The sequence below is a fragment of the Cygnus olor genome, chromosome 6 (assembly GCF_009769625.2).
Source record: "Cygnus olor isolate bCygOlo1 chromosome 6, bCygOlo1.pri.v2, whole genome shotgun sequence".
Classification (NCBI taxonomy): Eukaryota; Metazoa; Chordata; class Aves; order Anseriformes; family Anatidae; genus Cygnus; species Cygnus olor.
Window position 1 is genome coordinate 27018170 of NC_049174.1, and position 12123 is coordinate 27030292.

General features: G+C 34.2%; 1 protein-coding gene across 10 annotated transcripts in view; it reads right to left on the reverse strand.

The window, feature by feature from the left end:
* PTPN4 (protein tyrosine phosphatase non-receptor type 4) overlaps window positions 1-12123 on the reverse strand; it is a 113670-nt gene that overhangs the window by 55946 nt on the left and 45601 nt on the right. For all 10 annotated transcript variants that reach the window (XR_005820930.1, XM_040561079.1, XM_040561075.1 and 7 more), the window contains 5 exons: window positions 10860-10967; window positions 5490-5532; window positions 5315-5393; window positions 1725-1769; window positions 1428-1480 (listed from right to left, as the gene is read on the reverse strand). Coding sequence is in view for 9 of the 10 variants with exons in the window: in XM_040561079.1 (XP_040417013.1) it covers window positions 1428-1480; window positions 1725-1769; window positions 5315-5393; window positions 5490-5532; window positions 10860-10967 (328 nt within the window). In the remaining variant the exon portion in view is untranslated. The remainder of the gene's footprint in view (window positions 1-1427; window positions 1481-1724; window positions 1770-5314; window positions 5394-5489; window positions 5533-10859; window positions 10968-12123) is intronic.

The window sequence follows — 12123 nt, forward strand, 5'->3', positions numbered from 1 at the left end:
GTGGGGTCCTGGGAAGGCCTACTGACAATTTGTGGGGTATGGAAAAACTGACGATGGGAGGGATGAAGGAGAGGAGTGAGAGGATAAGCAAGGGAAGCAAAGGCAGGAAAGCAGTCTGGGGCATTTGCATTACCAGAGACTGATCCTATTTAAAATGATTTCAAAACTGGAAAATGTGACCAGACTTTGTAACCAAGTGCAATTCTTGCTAAAATACACTACAAGTGTATTTTATACATATATAAAAATATATATTTTGCAAGGGTGGCTAAGATCTATGGCTGCTGTTTACAAATAAAAAGAATTCTAAAACCTAAACCCAAAGAGAGTTTAGTAACAGGCATGTACAGAAAATCATTAGACAGAGGTCTGAACACTGAAAAACTTAAGGACAACAAGACCTTGTATGTAAATTTTAACTACAATGCAGAATGCATACCTGCTACTACTACATTATTTTAAAAAGAAACATATTGCATTCTTAGAAGATTAAAACTTTATAAACTTTTCACAGTGCCTGCTTCATTATCAAAATGTTTGCTAAGGCAAAATGCTAAGGTGTGACTTTTGTTTTTCTGATAGCACTTACACTACATATTTTTTCTAGCAACTGCAGTTTGGCGTTTTGTGTAAGAGAAATTGCTCTGCTGATTGATCTGGAAAAAGTCAAGCAACTTTTCACCACTTATCAAAACTGCGCATAATATTTGACATTAACATTACCATGTATTTTTTCCCTGAAAAGATCAACATGGACTATTTCTCTGATATGTGAGAAGTACTAAATGTAAATATAACACATGAATACACATGGATATATGAGGACTGCATGTAAAACAGATTCTGACAATCACAATTTCTGATAACTAAGGGTTGAATATCTTAGATTCCTTCCATTGAACAGTTTAGGTTTTATGGAAGGAAAACAGGGAGAAAGGAAGACGACAATCTCAGTCTTCTAGACATAATTACCCACGATGGGTAGTTAAAATTGGTAACACAGGTGTTGAACTATTTGGACAGATATGAGCAGAACTTCTTATTTCACACTCATTTGGAGGTTCACTTTACAGCATAAAACATACAAGTGTCTAAATACTGCTTTAGTATGACTCATAAAAACATATACATGTATATCAAATCACACTTCAGAATGCAGTGAAATACAATGGGTTTGTTTTGTTTTGTTTTTTAACTGCATGGGTTTAAAGAAGGAAAACAGAGCTATTAGTATTTCTCTCTAATGCAACAGAATCTGCTGGGGGAGAAAAACCAACCAGCCAGATTTCTTTAATGATGAGAAATATATTTGTGGACATAACATGATGATGATACACAAACTACATTCTTTAGAAACTAAACTACCCGGTACTACACTTTTTACGTATCTCAGTACTTAGATATATATGAATACTCCTTATACTTACATTGAACAGCATAGGAAGCCAGAAGAGCAGCAGTATTATATGGACAGGGCAACCTGTTTTGTTTTTAGAAGAAAACCAAATGAAATTACGTACTTCATATGAAACAGTTATTTTGAAAAGCCTAATCTTTCATAATCTATCAATGCACAAGCTGGACAGGTAACTATTATAAATGCTTCTATTCGCATGTTACTTTTAAACATTTTTTTATTTTTTGTCTATATAATCCTTTATGATTAACTTAACAACCTTTTGTCAACGTTTCACGCTATATTTAACATAACAAAAACATCTTACCTTCCAGTAAGAATGTCCTGTTTAATTTGCAAAAAATACTGGTACCTTATTAAAAAAAACAAAAAAAATTAAAAATCATTTAATTGTTTTTCATTAGTTTAGTGCATTTTGTTTCCAGTTAGCACAAAGCTAAAACTTTACACTTTGCATGCTATTTCTTAAACTCTTACGGGAAAGAAATTAAACCATGATTAGTAATATAATACAACGTTGTAAATTAAACTATTTACAGGCTAGTAGTTACTCTATAATGAAATTATGCGTATTTCACCAGTATATTGACAAATTCACGTTCTACCCATTTTACTTGATGGTACTTCGGTTCAGTTTAAAATAAAAAAAGAAAAAGAAGTGCCTTCACGATGACTAAGTGTAACAATAGAACAATTCAATACACAAGCCAAAAGTCAAAGATGCCATCTATATACGCTGGTAACATAATAAGAATGATTTGTACTCCAGGTAGATAAAAAGAGTTAGTTTATTCTCATCAAGTATTTGACATTACTTGGTCTTCATTTAAACTAAACTAATTAGTCTCAGTATTTTGGCATTACATCCTTAACTAACAGTTGTGGATTCTATTATGTTAAAAGCCTTCTAAAAGTCTTTTGGCTTCCCTTGAACTTCTGTTCTGAAGGTTTTTTTTTTTAATTATGATGTGAGAAAAGCTTGTTTTAGAAGTTCTGCTCTTCACATGCACACTCTTTCAAGTAAGGAAGGAGATGGGAACAGCAAAAGGAGCAGACTAACACTTTAAACCAAGGACTACTTTCAACCAAATGTTAGCAGCAGAAACTCTAACTCAAAAACGAAACAAAAAAACTAAGAAACCTGAACCTTCCCAGTGAGTGGAAAATGTTAACATCATTCCTGTTTTCTTATAAATTTATTAAATTTTGGAACATCCTACGTCATTATTACAAAAATCAGTCATTTTCCTTCTGTAGTTCTGCTTTGGAAGTATAGTCAGCCATACTTGTTCATTATAAACATTCAACAATTACGTATCCAAAATACTCACTTCAAGTCTGACTAAAACCAAACATTAAATATTTTCCAATATTAACTTTCACTAAGAGTTCAAAACAATATATATCACTATTACATATCATATGACTTCTCATAATTGTTTAGACTAAGATTCAGTGTAGTCTTCAGAAAGTGGTTACCACTTCGAAGACTTTCACAAACATTTACAAATACATACAGAAATCAACTCGTTTACAAGCTAAATGTAGTGAAAGGTAAAACATTTTACATTTGAAATAGTATCAGGAAAATACCTGCAAACTGATAAGCAAAGATGTTAGCCCATATATGCTCAACTCCCACAAAACCTTCTAGAGGATCTTGGACCTCTAGGAATGGCAACAAGCTTTGTTTCAGGTATTAACCCTAAGTTAAAACTGAGACACTAGACAGGCTTTAAAGAACTCAAAACACTTTTTCATTTTGCAACTTAGAACTCACATTGATGCAAAAAAAAAAAGAAATAGATGAAGCAAATTTATTCACCTATTAAAGAAATGTAGATCAATAATTCCCACTGTTAACATCCATGGCTGTAAAAACATGGAAAAAATCTGCATGTGCAGATGTACTTTTATTTTTTACTTTTTGTGAAAGGCATTATTAAAAATATTCCATGGTACTTAATGGACCTGATGATTAATGAATACCAATCAGAGTTCATTTTCTGTCCACTGTTTTCAGTGAACAGTGAAGTTAATTGCTTGTTAGCTAGCCACCCCAGTTCAAACACTGTTGCCTTGCATATTATTAAGCAAAATGGGAAATCAATAGAAGCTGTATTAATGTAGATCTGAAAATCTGTACAACAAATTCAGCTAAACCAATTAAGAAGGCTTTGATTGCATTACAATGTTTTCATCTTCCTTAAATATAGGGAAAAGGATAAGACAGAATTATTGTTAACTGGAGTCAATGTTAATAAAGAGGTTGTCCTGCGATGAGCAGAACTAATGAAGCTTCATCTCCTACCAATGCAAGTTCTTAAAGCTAAACCCTCCAACACAAGCTGAGCTCCCACTGACCCTTTTCTGACCCGAGGCATTCATAACCTGCCTCCCTCTCAGAAATTCTCAGAGGTCTAATTTAAAGATATGAGCCTGCACTGAACCTTTCCAATCTATTCATATTGCCTCACGTTAGCTCATTCTTCTATTTTCATGAAATTTATAAAAACTGAGTATTTTTGAAAAGTCTCATCGTGAATGAAAACTGTCAAAAGCATGGGCTTTGTTTCTTTCCTTTTCTGGTGGCTTTTTTTTCATTTGTTTTGTTTTTGTTGGTTGGTTTTGTTTTAAGAGGGGAAATGCTGATTACATGAAAGGACCACATGTCAGTGACAAGGCATCCTAATTTCACTGCCATTATCCGTGGGGTTTTTGTATTCTCTTTATAATAATTCCAAATACAAATGAGTTTTCTCAGGGGCAATTAGGCCTATTAGCTAAAAAGGCAGAGCTGACCTAGATACAGCAATCCTACATTACTTCTTACCTAAATGGCTGCTGTATTTATAGCAGCACTGTATTTACAGCATAACATTTATGTGAACAGTTGTCTTTTTTCTTTACTGTTTGCTTGATATAGATAAGCATTTGCTGTCTTTTTCATTTCCTTAGGAATATTTTATATTGCCCTTCAATCCAAATTATGTATTTTTCATTACTCTAATATAGTACATTGCAAAATTCTCTGAGTAAATATTTCAATAAAACAAAGACTAATCTGATGCTCATTTTTGTAAATTCTGACTGCATAGATGTGTACAAATTTTTGTTAAAAATTTGACAAATCCAAAGTTATAAACAAATATGGAGTCAAATTTTCACAGTTTTGGTGCTTAGGTTTCTAAAGCTATCTTTAATAATTTAGATATTGAACAGGGCTGACCTGTTTCCAGAATGGCTGACATCCAAAAATTGCAATCTGTCAAATCACACCACTTATGTAGGAGAGTAGAACTAACTAAGAATACTGAAAACATGAGGCATTTCTTCAGGAGCTATCTGCAACTCAAAAACCTCCTAACTTGATTCACACTGAGCATTTTCTTCAGCAAACTTCAACACATAGGTAGCAAAATGAGCTCACATGATTCAAGCTAGGACTACAAATATATGAATAGAGATGAACTTATTAGTGCCAGGCAGAAAACTGGAAAAAAAATGCAGAAAGCTCAGGATTTTTTTAATCATAAAGGAGAACATAATTAAGGATAAAATTAAATTTTGCTCACTGATAAATTGCAGGATTAAATTTTTCCCTTCTTTTATTTTCTCTTTCCTGTTCCTACTTTATAGTATTTTCTTTATGCAGTTACTTAATTTCGCATATATATTTGTAAATTTATTCATAGAGGTTTTTTTGTTATGTTGATTTGGTGCAACTGCATAGTTCCTGCCTGTAATTATCAGGCAAAAATTAGAAGCCTGCATATACTACACATAAAAATGTGTTACAAGAAAATTTACGTTATACCTTTAAAAAAAAAGAACAGTTTTCCACTTAGACATAAACCTACTAGAAAAATATGTCATTGATGAATTAACTAGACCTACCTTGTATATTCTTCTTGGAGCTTGTTTGGATCACTTACAAAAAACTTAACTCTCAAGTTCAAACTGTGAGGAGATCCTCCTATGGTCAAGGAAAGTATTTCTAATTAATCAGGGTACCTTGGAAAAACATCATTATAATGATGTATGAATTGTCCAAATACATATACGTACTCACTTTTTAATTGTTTCCTGATAGGTTTGTTTGGATCCAACCACCTCTGGAAAGAGACAAATTATAACACTAATTTTAGAGAAACAAAAAAGCACGAATTATAGCCGTATGTATCAAGAAACTATTGTAATTTTATTACTTTTTATTTGATCTTTTACCAAAACATCCTACTAGCATACAAAGTATTACCATAGACTCTGGAAGGACACCAACATTATCATGAGCAGTTGCTAGTCTCCTCTTCTCTACCTGAGATTAATCTCTGCTGTCCAGGTATCTGTCTGTTACAGTATTAAGACAACTACAACATGATACCAGAGATCATTGTCACCTGTACCTGACAGAGGTTAGAACTCAGTTAGGGTGTGTTTAACCATCTTTAGCAATTCTTTAAACTGATTATCTAAGGTAAACTAACTGTGGCAGTGAAAAGCTATGAGAAGGCTAATTTACTGTCCTCGGAAGTTAATTTGCTTAAACCAGTTCAGGTTCCTTCTAACTCTGCAGTTTGCAGGTCTGACACATCCAGAGTGATCCCACTGGCTCACAGATTCTCTCTTCCAATTGTCAGAGTCAACTCTGCTACATCCCTAATTATGATCTTGTAAATCAAAGACTCAGCCCACTGGATTACTGGATTAAGTACTACAGAACATTTTTACCAACCTTGATCATCTCTATGGGAGGATATTGCTTTGGTATATCCCCCCATAGTATACGCAGATCTTTATAAAATCAACACTGCAACTTTCAGAGAGAAGTGTGGCTCTTAGGAAAGCCCTACAAGATATTTAAACAGCTCCCTCTACCACCCCAGCAGACCCTGCCTGTACCGATGTACTTTAGCTAACTTATACCTTCACTTCTGATAAATACCATTTCGTTCCTCATCCTGCCTTGGAATGCAAGCCCACAAGCCCCAGGAACCAGCTGCATGGCCACAGATCCCTCATGTGAAGCCATAGAGTCCAAGTCATGTATGGCACACAACTACCTCAAATTTACCCCGTGGCTTTTTGGCTTTTTTTTTTTTTTTTTAAAAAAAAAAGGAGAAAGGAGGACACAAACAGACTTGAAATACCTGGTACACACTACAGATCTGAAATTAGTTCAGAGTCATTTAGCTCCTTGGGAATAAGAAATAATACTGACCAGATCCAAACGTGGTATCCTTGTAGCAGATGGCTTGAGAAGAACATGATTAAAGACACTTGAGTATCTTTAAACAGGGGTTTTGATTCAATATATCTGATAAATACATAGATCTGACTGATAATCCTCTTTTTTTTTTTTTTTCAAGAAATACTGCTTGAGATTATAGTTAATCCAGAAAACTTGGAATTTAAATGCTTAGCAGAAAAGCTTGCATTCACTTCCTTCTGGTTGCAAAAATCAATTTGGAATGTACTAACATAGCTTAAACCACAGAAGAGTAATTTTTTTTTTTTGAACTGTATTTAACAAGCAATATCCATGCTTCAAATGATATAACTGGATCCAAACATAAAACGTGAGAGACTGCAGAGCATTAAATCACTTAACAGGATAAAGAAGCTAAAGCTGATAAGGTTCAGGCAAAACTAACAGAAGTTTATGGGTCAAGGTGCTGCTAGCAAGAAGCGTTATCCCACGTTGTTCAGACCTGCTAGCAGGTCTGAGAGGTAGGAATATCTGGGATCCCTTCTTCTCCAGGCTGCTCCAGGCCCCCACAACCAGCCACAGCACTCCGCTGTAGGCAGCATTAATGCTTCCTGTGTTGATTTGTGCTAGGACATTAGCTTTATACAAATACATAAAGCTTGGGCAGTTTATGCAATTCCCATTTAGGCACAGTGATAGAGGTTTCACACTCAATTAGCAGAATTCTCTTTTTTCCCCATCAGTTTTGTGTCCTGCAGCATTTCAGTATCTTAGTAATATTCCAGTGTGTTATTACACATGTAACCACAGTATTTGACAATCCAATCTGTTTCCTTTGCACAAATGAGCAAAGTGTAAAAGTAAGCTGATATCAAAACCCGGAATTAATCAAACCCATAAATCTTCAGCTTAGACAACTAATAGTTGTAAAAATTTTATTTAGCTCTGACATATTTTGATGACAAGTAGATGGTTGCTGAAAAGCCAAATATTTTAGAAAGAATATTAAGCTGTTAAGGCATGTGCTTATATCAACTATCTGTGAAGTCACTCTTCTTTTGGAATAACTCTTAACCATTAGTATCTATTACAGTGCTGTGTTCAACTACTTCCAGCCAGATAAACTAAAAAAAACGTTTAGAGTTCTAAGCTTTGAAATGGCAGATAAGTGTGAATGAAAAACACTAAGTTTCTAAATGTTGAATAAAATATTCAATGGTGTTAAATTAAAGGCATTTTAATCAAAGTTGAAAAATAATTCAGGTTTTTCTACAGCATGACTTTGGCTTTTCAGCCTTGAAACAAAGTTTAGAATGATAAAATTAAATTATGGCCGTCCTGCTAATGTCTTAACAGAACCGTATACGAAGTTACAAAAGAAAGCTCCATTAAATATCTACAGTGTGCTACGTTGCTCTATTCATACTAGTACCCTAATGTTATCAGAAAAATAATAAAAAAATTAAAAATTATTTGCCCTGGAGAAGAAAGCACTGTGGAAGAAGTCCACCACTCAAGCGCAAGAAAAATGATGGCAGCATTATGACTTTACTTCCTCTTCTACAAGAAGTGTAAAAAAAAAAAATCCAAACCTTTTAGTCAGGTATAAAAGGTACTCCTGCTTTGAGGGATTGCCCTTCATGGTAGAACAACAGTAGCCCAAATCTACACTAACCAAAGGTTTCATTGCCTTCTGAAATTGACCTCCGTTACCAATTAACACTTTACTGGGTCACTTACAGTCTGCACATTTTGTGAATAAAAATGACTGACACAAAAGTTGGGAGACAGGTTTAGACCCCATCAGTCTGACACGAATATAACAGGAATTCGGTAAAGAACCGTATTATAAGGAGCAATATCTTGTTAAATTGCACTTCAAAACAAGTATTGAACACTTGAGAGATGTAAAAAAAGCCTTCAAGAAGCATTCCAGAAGCAGTAAACATGAATGTTTCTACTGGTGAATTACAATCTGATTTATAAAGTTTCAGTGCTATGGAATTTCCTTGCAATTAAAGCACATCAACTACTACCAAAACTTAATTTTAGAGGAGTCTCTTTCTTCATCTGTTATGGTGATGAGCCGACAGCTGCTGACATATCGTGAACAACATGAAACACGATTTAAAGACTTACAAAGTGTCTTGGCTAGAAAGGAAAACACCTTACAGGATAATCAAAACACACCCAAAATGTTGCTTGTTATCCCAACTGATGATGACCATGCCATCCACTAACTAGATAAAACAAAACAGGCAACGTCCCTTTAACGTATGATTTCATGAGCACAAGTCTCATCGTTTTACTTGTAACTATAAGGTGATACTGACTCTTTACAGTGCCCCAGATCACAGTGATGCTCTTCTAAACTCCATCACTTCTGGAGTCCCCTATTTCCACTTCAAGAGAAAACATTCATTAGAATCCCCCATTTGGGGGAGGGAATACAATGCTACTGATACCTGGGCTCACTTGTATTTATTTATTTAAGTTTTGCAGCCACACATAATATTGCTTATAGGGCATGGAAATGTAATAGCCAATTCAAATTTAACTGAAATAATGCTAGCTGAAGCAGAGCTGTACTTCAAGAGCTACATTTCCATTTCAATCATGCAATCACTTTGATCAAAGTAAACTCTTCAAATCCTATTTAATACCTTACTAAATCTACACAAGCAATACATCATAAGCTACAGAAATGCCTCTTGAATTCAGGATAACGGGCATGTTTACATAGTACAAAGAAAGGACTCTTAACGGCAGAAGACCGATGTTTAAAACAGAAGACCCTGTGGTTTGGATGAGTGCAGGGGGCTGAGTGCAAATCTCTGGAAGGTTTAACCACTTAAAAACAGACTTAATTCCAAATATTCCTTTCTCACAAATATATTTAAGTAGTAAACTTTGTACTTCTACTTGTTTAAAAACAGCTAGTAACTCTTCATGGAGTGCTGCTCAAAGGTCTACAAGCAGCATTTCCCATGGATGCATTGGTTATTTTTTTTTCCTCGTGGCAGAGATTAAAATAGACCAGTTTAAAAAACAAAAACATCTCCCAAAAACAAAAAACACCTCCCACAATGACAAAAATTCACGGTTGAGTTAGACTCAGGTAACTTCATCCAACCCTGAAAAAAGATGAAACACTCAAAGAGCACCACCAAATGCACTCCTTGTGCTAGTGGGAAGCTTAAACACTGATTAAGCTCTCCATTTTTCACAACCCAAACATCACCCATCTTTCTTCCCGTTTCAACCTTCATCTACTTTAACATGCTGCTTGAATGCTGATTATTACCATATAATTAACTTGGATAGTTTTCACAATTGCCATTTAATTAATTCACTTGATCTGATTTGTTCATTATGCCAGCCTCCAGTGTTTCTACCACACATATATTACTATTTCCCTACTTCTGTCACTGTTCTCCCCTACCAGTGTATCTCCCTAATTCTGTTTCTTAATTCTTCTCCACCTTCTAGTAGAAATAGTATTCTAATTCTATGCCTCTCATCTACCAAATTAATCAATGAAAATACTATTCTCAAGTCCATCAAATAACCATGTATTCAAATTGGTGCATTAAAAAAAATGGCTTAAGGAGCAAATAAAATATTCATGTGTTCTTTATTCATGAAATCACTCTTTCGAGAACATTCTGAAAACAAGCTCAACCAACAAGATTGAAGAGCATCTCTCATGTGAGAAGACAGCACACTTTATGGTATCATTTATATTCTTCTTTAGGTAAATTCAGCAGTAAAAAAAAAGTAAAACGACTAAAATGTTCTAATATTTAAATAAATATTAACGTTAAATATTTTGCTATCATTATTGCAATGTTGTAAAAGAAGAACTTCTGGTTCAAGCAGGTGAGAAATAAATATATATTTATATTTTTTTAATCCTTTCTCCACTCTCAAGATATTAATTTTGTTCCACATATTAGAATAAAGTTGTCCAGGTGAGCAAATCAAAACTGTATTTCAAAAAGCCAAGAAGCATCTTTTTTTTCTAGAGAAAAATACATAGTACTTTTCAATGCACTGCAACGTGCATTAAATCTATCAAATCAAAAACCTACAGCATTCCTGTAGAAAATCTGATCTATCAAAAGAAACAAATTAAAATTTTAACAATTAAGTATCCTCTAAGCAATAAAACATGATCCTTATATATATTAAATGAATGAAAACAGTATGATTTATAAAACAGATCCAACTTACAGGGTTATCAGTGGATTCATCAGCCAACTGTAAACCAAAGTAATCTCTCTCTGTCAAATCGAGATGCTTGAAGACTATATCCAATAGAACTTGTCCCTGATCATGTTTCTGCAGAGAACAAATACATGTATACACTGTTTAATGAACAAATATATAACTGGACACACAAAGTTCACGCAGGTGAAGCCCATACTTTCAGATGTGATCTAGCAGTCTAAATTATAAACATCACAAAGACCATCCCAGCAGCACTATTTTTAAACAAGCTCTATCTCTCTTTTGAAACATATGTAAGGAATTATTTTTCCTCTTTGTCATTTTCTGACAGTAAGAACTTCTCACTTCTCAGCTTGCTACATGATTATTTCTGAAAGCCATTCATTAACCAAACTTGATATTTAAAAGGATTACTGGAAAGCAAAAAGAAAGGAGAAAAGAGGATTTGACAAAGGACTTTCTAGTGTCATTTGGGTCACCGAATCTAGAAAGTTTTTCAGGCCTGCACAGGTTATTCTTACTTCTTGATCTGAAAATCTTTTCCTGAATCTAAATGAACCAGCATATTGAAAATGCTTCCACAGTTAAATGGCACAGACAGCTTAAGCAGACAAATACCCAGCTGAGAAGCAGTGTCATTTAAATATGTTCTCTTAAAGATACTTTAACTAATTCAAATAAACTGAACAGTAACATTTCTTTTCATAGACAGGTGGACAAACTTGATTTTTACTGCAGAGACAACTCTTACCCACAACACGATATAAAAAGAATCTGTGTGGTTGTGGGTACCTAGCAATTTTTTGCCTAACCTGAAAATATTGCCAACACATAATTTAAAGGCTAAGTGTGACATTCTGACTAGACTCCATAAATACACTTGGTGAAATCTGAAGGATTTTCCCAAAGAAGTTATGAAGTATCAGTAGCTTCTTGAAGCACAAAAGATGAGGAAAAATTCTGCAAGCAAAACTGTCAAACAACATGCTCAAAGATATGATTAACACATTTTCCACTCAGATTTTCTACTTCTTTGGCACCAAGCAAGCTTCTAATGATGTTCTAGGTGCCAAGTATTATTGATGCTGTAGTCAATTTCAGATACATCTTGCCTTGTTTACTGTAGGCAATATTTTGAAAAATAACAGAAACAGAAGACTCCTGTTCTGCTCACAAATGACCTTGCTCCTCATAAGATATTATAAAATAGGTTACTTTCACAGCAGCTATATCTGAAATATATAGCTAAAAGGTCAGAAGGTTTTAC